Source organism: Lactuca serriola, chromosome 7, assembly GCF_051521515.1.
Source record: "Lactuca serriola cultivar US96UC23 chromosome 7, Lser_US96UC23_V15, whole genome shotgun sequence".
In the NCBI taxonomy this organism is placed as follows: Eukaryota; Viridiplantae; Streptophyta; class Magnoliopsida; order Asterales; family Asteraceae; genus Lactuca; species Lactuca serriola.
Genome location: NC_136414.1, coordinates 130,123,228 through 130,138,420, shown reverse-complemented (window position 1 = coordinate 130,138,420; position 15,193 = coordinate 130,123,228). Strand labels below are relative to the sequence as shown.

At 34.0% G+C, this 15,193-nt stretch overlaps 1 protein-coding gene across 1 annotated transcript; it reads left to right on the top strand.

Annotated features, from left to right (window-relative positions):
• The first annotated feature begins 6,183 nt into the window (after nucleotides 1-6,183).
• LOC145061508 (small COPII coat GTPase SAR1A-like) lies at nucleotides 6,184-8,116 on the top strand. Its single transcript, XM_079009008.1, has 3 exons — nucleotides 6,184-6,574; nucleotides 6,766-6,897; nucleotides 7,642-8,116. Exons 1-3 carry the CDS (start codon nucleotides 6,446-6,448, stop codon nucleotides 7,960-7,962), a joined length of 582 nt encoding a protein of 193 aa, XP_078865134.1. The 5' UTR covers nucleotides 6,184-6,445; the 3' UTR covers nucleotides 7,963-8,116.
• The last annotated feature ends 7,077 nt before the right edge of the window (nucleotides 8,117-15,193 follow it).

The window sequence follows — 15,193 nt, the reverse complement described above, 5'->3', positions numbered from 1 at the left end:
ACAAGAAATGAATGGCAAAAGAATATTTAAAGTACTTCTTTTCAATCATCAATTATATGAGGCATAGATATAATTTTAATAGACCAAAGGTTTCTAGTCTAGTCAGTTGTGGTGGAAATATGTCTCTCCCCAAAAGATCGAAGAGGTTGAAGGTTCAAATTCGGTTGTATAATAATAATAAAAAATTTAAAAGCAGGACGTTCTAAAATAATAATAATAAAAAAAGACACAATTTTAATCGAAAGAAATATTAAATGATATGATATATATGTTAATATGATTCTAGTGAATAGAGAAAATGTGATAGTAGTTGGATTAATGGTTAAGCGTATATTTTAATATTTACACCTCTATGATAATTCCAACATTCAACAATATCTTTAAAGGCATATAAATAGCTTGTTGGAGAAAATTGGTTTTACCTGTGTTGGAACATACATGTTTTTCCACTACCTTCCTTTTGTCAACTCGCTAGATTCATTTTCTTGAAATATACCATTTATGGGTATTTCGTCTTCATTCGCACTAATGTATATCATGAACATTGTGATGGTTTACTTCTTGTACCATCTTCCATGTGCCAAATTATTCAAACAAAAAACTTGTTGAGCTTAATCGACTAAAATAAAATGGTTCATCTTATGGGAAAAACGCAACCACGACCATAAATAATAATAGGGAATAAGATTTTGTTTTACCAAAATTTTCTCGTCTTGAATGAACCTTTGAGGATGCAAACAAATATGACATTTTCAATTACCAAAAAAAAAAAGCAGCCCAATGCAATTTATATGTCCAACATAATCAACCCAAAAACAGTAAGTAATCAACCAATAGTGTAAGATCTCATCGCAACTTCACAAATTCAACATATATATGGAAAATCAATGATACTGAGTTCGGGGATGGAGCTTGTGGACTTAGATGGATAAACATCGACACCAAGCTATTAGTTGAAATATACACTTGCTATATATTTCGGATTTATGTATTGTATGTGTATATTTATTGTGTATTATCTATTCTTTATTTAGCTGATTTGTTGGTTAGACTTTCCTATGTAATTCATTTGTATCTCTTGTATTTATTCATATGAGTATCAATGAATTAGGCATTGGAATCTCAATCATTTACATGGTATCAGAGCCAAGGGCTCCTTGCCGGAAAATTCCTTCTTGCCGACGCAACCAAGGCTATACCACCCTACCCATGTTCTCTCTTTCGCTTCTGATATCTCCCATCTTCTCACAATGGGTGATAAATCTGATCAAAACCCTATCAAAGCTTTCCATCCTGCTTACACAATCACAAACAAACAAAACAAGATTTGAACTCTTGGTGGTACCATGGTTTCGTACTCATCATGGGTTCGGCTGTTCAAGCTCCATGCTAAAGGCACAAAGTTCTTGCCCACATTGATGGTACAAATCCTCCATTGAAGACTGACCCAACATGTGAAGCATGGGCGAAAATTGATGCTATTGTCTTACAATGGATTTACGGGACAATATTTGATGACCTCCTTCCTGGGGTTCTTGAACCGGATTCTACTGCATATGAAACGTGGTCGAAAGTACAAAACATCTTCCTAAACAACAAAGGATCTCGTATTGTTGAACTTGAACACGAATTCAACAATCTGACCCTCCAAGCCATGTCATCTCTAAAAGCCTATTGTCAACGCCTCAACTATTTGGCAAGTCAACTAAATGATGTTGATTTCCCGGTGAATGAGAACCATCTGGTTCTTCAACTCGTTTGTGGTTTACCTTATGAATTTGACACAGTAGGCGCTTACCTGAATCAAACCCTACCTTCATGGGACACCGCGTGCTTTATGCTTCAATTTGAAAATCAGCGCCAACGCACTCGGGACTCCCACTCACCTGCCGAAATAGTCGCCACAATTGACCATGAACCCCCGTCCAATCCAACTCCCCATCGTGGTGATTCTGGAAACAAAAATCGCCAACACCAACAGCGCAATCCGAATCGTCGACCACCAACAAACAACACTTTTGTGTCTCACAACAGGACCTACAATCAACCTCCTTGGGCCATCTCCTCTACTCAACAACAATCAATAAAACCACAAGATCAAGCTCACTTTTTGAATGTCAGCGCACTGGAACCTTTTGAACTCGGAGCTGCTTTCTCAACATGACTTTGGACCCAAATGACGATGAGTGGTATATAGACTCAGGGGCTACTACCCATCTCACTACTAACCCAGGTAAAATCTCAATCCCCATTGTGTCTTCTGTTAAATCCGTGGTTGCTGGAAATGGTGAACATGTGTCAGTAATTAGATCATGCCACACCACTTTACCTCACCCATTCACACCCGTCCATTTCAAAGACATACTTCACACACAACATTCCATTAAAAACCTTGTATCCGTACGTAAATTTTGTCGTGATAATAATTTATCTGTTAAATTTGACCCATATTGTTTCTCTTTAAAGGATTACAAGACTGGGAAGCACCTGACAAGACACAACAGGTCCAGTGAATTCTACCCCTTCACTAAACCAACAAATGCTCAAGCTTCATCTTTTTTTTTTTGTTTCTTCCAGTACGCCTCTTTGGCATTTTAGACTAGGTCATCCGGGTTCTCATGTAATGCATTTTCTTAATCAAAATAAACATATTTCTTGCAATAAAGTTGATCACTCATTTGTTTTTCATTCCTATCAAATCGCTAAACACAAACGTTTACCTTTCAAAAATTCCACATCAACCACTTTAAAACCATTTGATCTTGTACATGCAAACCTATGGACCTCACCCATCCACAACAAAACCGATTTTAAATATTATCTCATCCTCATCGATGATTTCAGCCATTTTACATGGGCATTTCCCATCAAATACAAATCTAAAACATATGAAAAAATCAAGACATTCCACAAATATATCTAAACCCAATTCAATACCACCATCAAAACCTCCAATGTGACAAATGTAGTGAATTCAATCACCAATTTCATAATTTTGCCACCACCACCGGTTTCCACATTTGTTTTTCGTGTCCACATACATCCCAACAGAATGACACTGCTGAACGCATGATTCTCCATCTTAACGAAATCATGTTATCCCTCCTAACTCATGCTTCTCTACCACCACACTTTTGGGTTGATGCTCTTCACACCGCCACCTACCTTCACAATATACTTCCCACTAAATTCCTTGACAACCATACCCCCACTTCCGTTCTCTACCTCAAACATCCTACATATAATCACTTACGAAGCTTTGGTTGTGCATGCTTTCCTAACCGAAATGCCACCCGACAACACAAACTTGCCCTCGAATCTACACCATGTATCTTCCTAGGTTACCGAGCACAATATAGGGGATATCGATGCCTTGACATAACCATAGGAAATGTCATCTTATCTCGCCATGTAACTTTTGACGAAACCAACTTCCCTTATGCTAATCTCAAACCACATTCATCACACAACTGCTCATTTCTAGATTCTGAGCCATCCCCACTCATCTTCCATCCTCAACACACATCCCAATCTGACCCTACCCCGCCATCCGTCCCAACCCTACTCCTTCATCAAAATTTACATCCCAATCCCCACCCTCACCCACCCCTGGCGATCCTAACCAACCTACACCATTACCCCCACCATATTACCGTTTAACTTACTCTCAGAGAAACCAACCGCTCCCTATGCCTCCACCGACTCACCGCCATCCCATGACTACCCGATCGCAATCCGGAATCACTAAACCTAAAATTCCTTTTAACCTCCATACAGCCACCACACACCCAACCATTTCCCTTCTAACCAAATCCCATAAACATGCCTTGAATAATCCAAACTGGCACTCTGCCATGACTGATGAACACATGGTTCTAATAGATAACAACACATGGGAACTCGTGTCATGTCCACCCGATGATCATGTTATACGTTGCATGTGGATTTATCGGCACAAATTCCATGATAACGGGACTCTTGAAAGATATAAAGCACGCCTAGTGATTAATGGTAAATGTCAACAAGTTGGAGTAGATTGTGATGAAACTTTTCGTCCCGTCATGAAACCAACCACAATCCGGAGTGTTCTTAGTCTTGCAGTTTCACGATCATGGCCAATACATCAACTAAACATCAAGAACGCATTCTTACACGAGGATCTCAAAGAAACAGTTTATATGTACCAACCCCCGAGATTCATGGACCCACAAAATCCTACACACATTTATCGTTTGCTCAAATCTCTATATGGGCTAAAACAAGCCCCGCGGACATGGTATCATCGTTTTGCAACTTATATTCACAATTGCGGTTTCAAGAGTACAAAAAAGTGACGCTTCTCTTTTTGTCTTCCAAAAAGGCACTAAAATGGTGTATCTTCTTCTCTACGTGGACGATATAATCTTGACTGCATCCGACAACGCGACTCTTCGATACTTCATCGACTTATTATCAAAAGAGTTTGCAATGTCTGATCTTGGGCCTCTTCATCACTTCCTAGGCATTCAAGTTAAACACCAACACGAAGGTTTATTCCTTACCCAAGAACAGTATGTGAATGACATTCTTTATCGGGCAAACATGCAACATTGCAAATCATGCGCTACCCAGTCGACACCAGCTCTAAACTCAGTGCAACCGTCGATGATCCTATGCAAGATACCACTTTATACCGCAACCTCGTTGGTGCTCTATAGTACCTGACTTTCATTTGCCTGGACATTGCTTATGCAGTCCAACAAGTTTGCCTCTTCATGCATGCCCCGCATGAGCCGCACTTCAACTTCTTAAAACGCATTTTGCGATACCTCAAAGGCACCAGCCATCATGGACTCCATATCTCTCCCTTAAAGTCTATAAAACTAACCGTTTAGTCCAATGGGAGGGTGCCCTGACTCCGCGGCTACTGTATATTTATTGGTGACAACATCATCTCATGGTCGTTGAAACGACAACCTACTATTTCTCGTTCAAGCGTTGGAGCCGAATACAAAGGGGTTGCTAATGCAGTGACTGAAACTACATGGATGCGTAACTTACTCCTCGAGCTCCACCTTCCGTTACACGAAGCCACAATCATCTACTATGACAACATTTCAGTCGTATATCTTACTCAAAACCCAGTACAACACTGACACATGAAACATATTGAAATCAACATTCATTTTGTTCGTGAGAAAGTGTGTATGGGTTCCCTTCAAGTTCTACATGTTCCTGCCGATTACGAGTACACAAATATCTTCACTAGGGGGTTACCTCGTTAGCTTTTTACCCGCTTCTGTTCCAGTCTCTCTATCAGACCAGCTACATATTCAACTACGGGGGAGTATTAGCCAAAATATACACTTGCTATATATTTCGGATTTATGTATTGTGGTGATTTCCTCTTCCTTATGCCCCTCTTATTTTCACTTGGAGTACAAGATTTACTAGAAGTCGTTTGTTGTTGATTCTGACAGAATTTATTCTTTTTCATCGTTTAGCATTAGATGTAATTCAATCAATTTGTTTTCTTTATATTCTTTGTTTGTACTTTTCTAACGCCTTTGTTGGTTGTTTTATATATATATATATATATATATATATATATATATATATATATATATATATATATATATATATATATATATATATATATATATCATCGATCCGTTAAAAAAAATCTTAAGAATTCTTTCTTTAGAGTCATATAATTCAATGTAACGACAAAAGATTCACCATCTTGTAGTTTAAACCTAACATTACCAACATAAAGAACACAAAAAAGATGCAAGAAGTATGTACCTTGCTTTTAGCAACAATTAGTTGAACAATCCCCTTTTGCTAAACTTATATACGTTGCTATATAATCTTCATTAATTAGCACTTTTCACATACAAATTTTGTTTGTTTTCTGGTGAAATAGTATATTAAAATCTTACAGATATTTAAAACATTTTTTTCTCAGCTCAAGCTTACCGAAAACTACTTTTATATCAAATAAAAAATCGTGTTACAAGAAGAAACTATATACAAAAAGAAAAAAGGTTTACTACTATAGGGACCTAGAATGCTAAACTTTCAAAAAATGTCGACCACAAACTGAAATAATGTGTTTTACAAGGGTGAAATTGTGAAACTTTTTGTCTTAAAAGCTAACGACAAGACCTTGAAGCAGATCCAACGGCTCACATTTACCCACACCTCTTCTCCCCAAAGAGAGTTTTCCAAGTTGTGTTGTGCCATAAAATCCTACTTCTATAATCTTCCTTCTCACTAGGTTTTCTATTTCGGGAGATACAACTCGGGTGATTCCGAAAAGCGTTAAACTGAATCATCGATCGAGAGATTTACGAACCGCTATATGTTCGTGGAATCGATCGATTTGGTTTAATAGATTTGGAGTTTTTCGTGTTTTGTGGAGAAATCAGAGGTTTAATTTTGAAGTTTTTAGGGAGTAGAAATCATGTTTTTGGTGGATTGGTTCTATGGAGTTCTGGCATCGCTAGGTCTGTGGCAAAAGGAGGCTAAGATCTTGTTTTTAGGGCTCGATAATGCCGGCAAAACCACTTTGCTTCATATGTTGAAAGACGAGGTTCGTTCTGCAATTCAGTTTGCTTTTGTTCGAATTAGTATGTTATTATTACACAATTATGGTATTCGATTGTTGTTTGCTTTCTGTTTTTGCATAATTTTCATGTAACTGAAATTGTTATAGAGGTTTTTCACACCGACGGTGTACGGATGTTATATGTGTTTGTTTTGATGATGGTTTGATCTTCGCAGAGACTCGTTCAGCACCAGCCAACTCAGTATCCGACATCTGAAGAACTGAGTATTGGGAAAATTAAGTTCAAAGCCTTCGATTTGGGAGGACATCAGATCGCTCGTAGAGTCTGGAAAGATTACTACGCCAAGGTATCAAATATTCCTTCCCTCCTAAAGGAGTAATCCGCTTTTGATTTCTGAAATACAGATATATTACACCAAAAATCTGGTCATCTGTAGATTTATCGTAGTTATAGGTAAGTATGTACTAAATTTATCTCAAACTAATAACATCTCTGTGAATTTTGAAGCTAAAAGTTATTTTTTTTGATGCTCAAAAGTCAAATGTTTACCTTTTGGAGTTGATCATTGAGTTGGATCTTTTTTAGAATTCTATGATACAAATGAGTGTTGAGTCGATAACTTTACATGTGATCCTCCTTTTTTTGTTTTGAAAGTTGTACTTTCTACTTTCCAAATAAGAAGCACACTTTTGTGACTTTTGAGGCTAAGTAGACTGCTATCACAGAACTCCATGGAATTTCTGTTATAACTTCTGGTTGTTTTAGAAATATTATAGACTATATGAGTATCTGTCTTGCTTCATGTTCAACATTATAGATTTATATCAACGAATCTTGAAGAAAACCTTTCATATGATTAAATCCATTTCAAGTTTTCTACTCTACCCAACTCAAATATTTAGCTACTAATGTATGAATAATGGATGTATGTTTCATAGTACAGGGTCATTTTTAGAGCTTTACAATGCATTTTGCCTTATCGATTTTGCTACCTAACTATACTCTATTGATTAAAGTACAAACCAAATATCTCTTTGATTAGAATGGAATGAGTTATGTGTATAAATTGTTTATATATATGTATGTATAGGTGGATGCAGTGGTATACCTAGTGGATGCATATGATAAGGAAAGATTTGCAGAGTCAAAAAAAGAACTAGATGCACTTTTGTCAGATGAATCATTAGCAAATGTACCTTTTTTAGTTCTAGGCAACAAGATTGACATCCCTTATGCTTCATCAGAAGACGAGTTGCGATACTTTTTGGGCCTAACGGGCCTCACCACAGGCAAAGGGAAAGTAAATCTTGAAAACTCGGGTGTTCGTCCTCTTGAGGTCTTCATGTGTAGTATTGTGAGAAAGATGGGGTATGGTGATGGCTTTAAGTGGGTTTCTCAGTATATCAAGTAGTTGGTTTGGTTTGGTTTGTGTTTGTTTTGGAAGGAAAAAAAGAAGAAATGTTATATTGGATTTGGATTTGAGGATATATGTTTGTTTGATAAATGGTGTGTTTTATAACTGAATGGATGGATATTAAGTATGAAATTTTATGTTTGGTTTGGTTTCTTTGGGTGTGAAGTTGTGGTGCAATCCTTTTTGTAAATGTTATTATGACTTTAGGTTTCATAAAATGATTGCAAAAAAGTAAATCTTTGCGTTTTTGTCTATAAAAGATGCTATGAAGTTTCATTTTTCATATCATACGACTACTCTTTCCATTACAACTTTTATTACAAAGATTTTTGTTTCATCAAATGTTTGGTAGTTCATCCAACAAGATTCATGAAGGGTGTTCAAAATCGGATATTTGGATTTAGGATAGTTGATTTTTAGTATCCAAAAACCTAAAATTTTGTTCACAAAACTTGTCAGCCACAATAATGTTATAAATATTTTATTATGTGTTTACCCAACTTTTTCATCTTTGTCTTTCTTTACGGTATGATCTATGAGTTTTGACCGTAAATTAGTTTATTATGTTTTAACTTATAGACATAGTCATATAGTTACATGTAGTAAAATATAGACCTGGCAATCGTGTTCGGGTTGGCGTGTCGCGGGTTGGCGGTTCAAAATATGCTAACCCAAACACGACCCATTTAAATATACAGGTCACGGGTTGGCAGGTTTGGAACATAAACCCATATATGACCCACTAACCCATTTATTTATACGGGTTCACAAGTTGGCGGGTTCGTGGGTCAGATTTGGGTTCATGGGTCCGAAGTTTAGATATTTAAGTCTTCAACATCCAAATGAAAATTAAAAACATTCATAGAAACATGTTACAGACTTAGCCTTATAGGTTACGACATATGACATTAGACCATCCATCACGAGTCATAATGTCAAAACAGTCAAATGGTCTATGAATAAATGGTATATATTATGTAATACTTATTAAATATTAATACTTAACTAGAGGGGATACTCGCGCGTTGCGCGGGGCGGAATGTGTTCGTTTTCTGAGACAAATAATGAAGTACATTGCATAAATTGGTATCCAAATTAAAGTATGTTGCTATTCTGTGTAATTTTCCATCAATCGGATGAATGGAAATGTAATGATAGATCATGCTACCAAAAGAAGTACAATGCTATATTTGAATAGGTTTTCGAAAACAATGAAAATACAATCTTATATCCAGGTAGTTTTAAATGAAAATACAATGCAATCTACAATAAATACAAAAAGAACATCTTGATACTTACCCCGTCCCTCCACCGTCTTCTTCGATTTCATTTCCTTGAATGATCAAATCATGCACCTAACATTAGAATTAAAGTAAAATGTTATATGTTTCAATTACACCATTATAAGGTCTCTAAATTTCAATGGGTAGTTTAAGAATTGAAGAGAAAATGTATTATGGACACTCATTTAAACAATATGGTCATCTGTATTAACGTGAGGGTACAAAAGAATGAAAGCAAACCACAATATGAGCAGAAAAAATAAGTCAAAACCTTAATAGAAACAAAATGTAAAATTAAAAAGAAAGTTTTCACATGTATATCGACATCATGCAATGCTTTTGAAAAATACACATCAGCAACCCGAGGTGCCATATTTTTACTTATTATCTCCACAAAATAAAATAAAAAATGTCATTCTTAAACGTTTACTTTTTATTCACCTCCAAACGAAGCAGCCACTACAATATTTCGTGCAACTGTCTAACAACAACAAAACCACCATGTCCAATTATTGCTATAATTGTACCCAATGTTGGTGTTAAACACTAAATCGTGCAACAATTGTTGGAGCTGCTAAACCTGTTGAAAATCTAACTAAGAAAAAAAAATTCATCATACAATATACAGATAACATTAATTTTGTAATGGATTTAAAAAAATTTGGGATATACTACAACTATACCAACAGTAATCGTCACTAAAGGCCACCGGTTAAAACAATAACTCCAATAATACCTCCATGTCTCGACTTGGCTGACATTCTTTTTGGTGTTTTCTCCTCTTCATTTTTTTTCTTCTTGTTTCAATACAGCCAGTGCAGATAAAGCAACTAAAAGCCTAATCACTTCCTGAAACGAAAAAAAAAAGCCCTCTAGGAATGTGGAAGAGAAGTCAAAAGAATGATTTTAACAAAACTAAATAACTAACCACTTTGACCCATTTGAGGTGAAACCATGTTAACAACCGTAAAGCATCATGATGTCTAGCATCATAACCTTTTTTTCTATCTCTTAGATTCATTGTTATCATCAGGTAAATCTTATTTTTCTCCATAACTACTCATATCTACAATATAAGTTAATCAAATAAACATATGGCAACATATTCATTAAGTGTCTCAAAAATTGATTGGCTAAGAAAGACCATACCGAATAACTCCATCGAGTTCATAATTACAACAAGTACCTCCCCCATCCTCTATTATCTCGCATACACCTGAAATTCCAACACAACAACATAACCAAATCAATACATAATGAGAAACCAATTGAAGATTCCAAATATTTAAATACAAACACATTAAAGGCCAAATAAGTTGTTACATTGAACAAAGTCACTCGATTAATTTACAACCAAACATGGAATTGGAATCAAATTGAATTCCTTCCTTGCTTTTCTTTCAGTCCTCCATTTTCCTTCTCTGCCATGTATTATTCATTTCGGTGAAGCATTTCATAGAACACCTTCTGTGGATCATTCATTCTCTTTATGATTCCTTATGTAATACAGGTCGACATATACATCTAAAAGCACACAAAAATCAACCGGCACCCACAAAGTAGAAAATGTCAATTATTAATAACAAAAAAAACAAAACCATGTATAAAAAAGTCTCATAGGGTTTAGTTACAAGTTTCATTTTTAGATTGTGCAAGACAACGAATAAAAAGTTGAAGTGAATAAATAAAAAATGGTTTCATGAACATTTGACAAACTTTTGTTTTCTGATTGTGTATTGGTTCCGTAAAGTCAAAGGGTAGTCGGTAGAAGAATAGAAGCAGAATACATAAATAGATCGATAATGGCAAAAGTCGAGATTCTAGAGAACGAATCAATCGATAATTAACCGTTAACGTCCCAAGCAACCCCTCGATTTCAGTTTAGATTGTGCAGGCTACAATGAGAACATTGATTTTACAGCCGACTACTCATCGCATCCGCTTTCATCGTGTGAAGCAGTGGGTTAAGGGAACAGCCGATGAACGTCATGGATACTGTGACCCCCAAATCGATATCGGTATAAATCCTAAATCGCAGAAAACACGGAAGCGTATAACAATATAGGAAAAAAAAAACAAAATGAAGTGTAGTAAATACCTAGAAATCAAACTGATGAGCAGAAGAGAACAAAATAGGAGCAAGTTGCAGGCGTCACCTGATGTTTGTTTGTGAGAAACAAATTGTCCCTCATCTGATCAACCAACAGTGATTGAGATGGTAATTAGAGTGTGTGGAGAGTTAAGTCTGTTCGTGAGAAGCAGCGCTTGAGGCCGGAAACCCACATAAAACAACAGACATAGGCTGAAGTTGAAGTTGAAGGTGCCAATTGTTCCTTTCGAGATCTCTTTCAGGAACCAAAGGCATTTGTGTGTAGGTTATCTTGCGACACCAAAGCAGAAACCCTAGCCAGACGACAATTTGGATTTGCATACCTTGTATAGGAGCGAGTCAGCCGATCCAAAATTGCAATTGAAGACTCTCAAACTTGAATCTTCTTATAAGCACATGGAGAAGAAAATCAGGTGTTATGTGAAGGAAAGAGGCGGTGAGAGCCAGAGTCAGCGGCGTCGGCTATGGCAGAGTGATAGAAGTGAAAACAACGATCGATCGAGTACACTCTTCGGTGGTATAACAGAGGAATTGACAACTCAGAACCCGTATCAGTTCGTGGATAAGAAAGGATGGAAGGAAGATTGGAAGGATCCAGATGAAGCGGTAACCATGGTTAAAGAAATAAACCTACCCTGGTTATGCATTATTCCTAAGAAGTGCTCCCCTTTAATATATATATATATATATATATATATATATATATATATATATATATATATATATATATAAGAATACATAAATACATTTAAAAATAAAATAATTTTTTTATTAAGAATATAAACAGGATGGCGGGTCAACCCGTTTATTTTTTGAGAAACTCATATATGACCAGCTTAATAAACGGGTTGGCGGGCTAGCGGGTTGGTGGGTTGAAAAACTCAACCCAAACCCATTTATTTCGTGTCGCGTGTCGTGTCGTGTCGAGAATTGCCAGCCCTAGTATAATAAATTAATAATTTTATAATCTTACTTGAAATTGAAGACACAAGTATTGCCAATGCTTTTATTCTTCATTCTCATGACCACCGTTCTAAAATACATAGGCATATGTAGTAACTAGGTGAATCCCCGCGTGTTGCGCGATAATAGAATTATATAGTTAAAATAATAATTTTTACCAAATTATTATTTAATATTTGTACTTTGAAACAAAATATTAGTAGTAAAGCAAACATATAGTTAACATATTAGTTTTATTAAACATTATAGTTTAATTTTTAAGTCATTGTGATATATATAATTATTTGATAATTTTATAAACCGTTTTATATTGTGTAAATTAAATATCAAATGAATGATAATATAACGGGTAACAAAACGTATGAACAAAAATATGAACTGCAACTTTTAGTAACATAAAAATAGAAAAACATCTATTAAAACATTTGTATTAATATATATATATATATATATATATATATATATATATATATATATATATAACAACGAATAATAAAAAATATGAAAAATAAACACTATAAAAAAAAGGAAAATAAAAAGTTATTAGTGATTACTAATTAATAATCATAAGTTAAAAACTCTTGAGTTGTAACTAATAAATATACATAAATTAGAAAACTCTTCAGTTGTAGTGTGAGTTTCAAATGAATGCAGTACTTAGAAATGTATATTTATTATTATTATTATTATTATTATTATTATTATTATTATTATTATTATTTTTATATTCGTGTAAATAATTGGTTTTGATGCATCATTTTAATCCCTTCAATTATTAAACATAAAGATATTTAAGTATAAATTTATAACATACATAGGTGCATAGACATATTAAAGAAATCACATATAATATATATATATATATATATATATATATATATATATATATATATATATATATATATATATATATATATATTCGTAAATGTCATATGTAATTCTTGTCGTAGTAATATGGATAAATTACTTTCATATGAAGAACATATCATGATAAGTCTATCATAATTACATATCAAATGTTCAAAATTATGTTATCTTTTAAATATTGTCTTTTAAATATGTTGTGTAGGATAACCCAACAAAAATATAATAGAAAATAAACATAATCAAAATAGAAAAACTACAATCAAATAAATAAGAACATTGGGTAGTTGAATATATAAATAAAGATGCTACATAAACATACATTTAAATAAAAAGAAAAAACTAACATTCGTCAACTTTGCTCAAACAAAAAAACCTATATCCATTTTATGAATCTTCTTTCTTCATTTAACACCATTCAACCATAGAAACTTGATGACAATGCTTCATTAACCTGCAATCAAAATATTTTCTTGAAAAAGAAGAATCAGAAAGATATTCCAAGCAAAACATTGATGTTTGGAGAGTCACATTCAAGATTGAGTAATACACACAAATCACATATAAAGATTAAATAAGAATCTGAATATAAAGAAAGAATAGAAAAGCTACATTTGTTTTGGTTGAAAGAAAGAATCATATTACTTACCATCGATGCGACATAACCTATTTCTTCAAATCATCATATTTGGATGTGAATGCTTCAACTTCATGAAAACTTTTGAATCACAATATCTTTAAATGCTTCTTACATGTAAGATTTTATATAACACAAAAGACACAAAAGATTTGTCTTTTTATACTAAACGTTTCACTAAATGCTAATTAAACATAATATAAGTTATAAAACTTTTGAGTGTTAAATCATAATTAAGAAAACTTTTGAGTTGCATTAGTTAAAAAAGGGGGTTTCAAATGAATGTGGTTTGAGAAAGTTAAAAAAGGGAGTTTCAAATGCATAAGATTCAAGAAAAAATGTTAGCTTTATAAGTATGTATGATATAGGGATTTAATCAAGGTATTATGAATATGTTTTAGTTCCTAACATCCGTATCACCAGACATGCGGTTAAAATAACAAATAATGTATAAACCAAAATCATAATTTTCGGATTTCTGATATCCGAAATATCTGAAACTTTACAAAGTTAGTATTCAAATTCGAATACGTAAAGCCGAAAATTCAAATTTTGGATATCCGAAAATTTGTATATCCAAAATTTCGGAAAATTTTAGTTCGGATTCAGATATTTTTTAGCACCCTACTGAGTGATAATGCTTATGTACCATTCAAAGGCTTTTAATTCCTTCAAAAGGCGTTCAAATGTCGTAAAAAAAATAGGTTGAAAGTTGCCTTCTAAATGGTTCTATTCAGAGATTAACAGACAACACCTTAGTTTTATAGCATTAACCTTAGTTTTATAGCATTAGAGGCAATCATATATGCTGACGTCCCTCTTGGTAAATAATTCCCACTAACAATATGGGGTTGGATAAAAAATGGTATTGATAAATTTGAAGCAATCAATGGTAGGAATGTCAAAGAGGGCAAGGACATTATTACATACAATAATAATATCATAAAGGAAATTAGAAAGAATGATAAATGGATTAAAGAAGTCAAAAAAAATAAATTAAAGATATGGATATTAGCGATGTCAAACTAAACTAGACAATTTGCGATTTCTCTAATAGCTCCACCGTGTGGAATAATATTTTCAAGATGGGGAGAAATTATTAGGGATTTTAGGTTACAATAGAATTGTACATGCATAAAATCTCTTAACATTTATGGGTACATGTAACCTAAAATGAATCTATGTCTTTTACACATCTAATAACAACATACTTATGAAGAACACAATCTAGAACCCTATGAATCGAAAATCATGGTTTAGGATACATACCTTTTTGTTGATTCCAATCAAGTTAATTAAGAACTTCTTGTCTCTTTGAAAAAACTATCTCTAATTGTATGCGGACCTCTAATATTTCACACCCACAACACA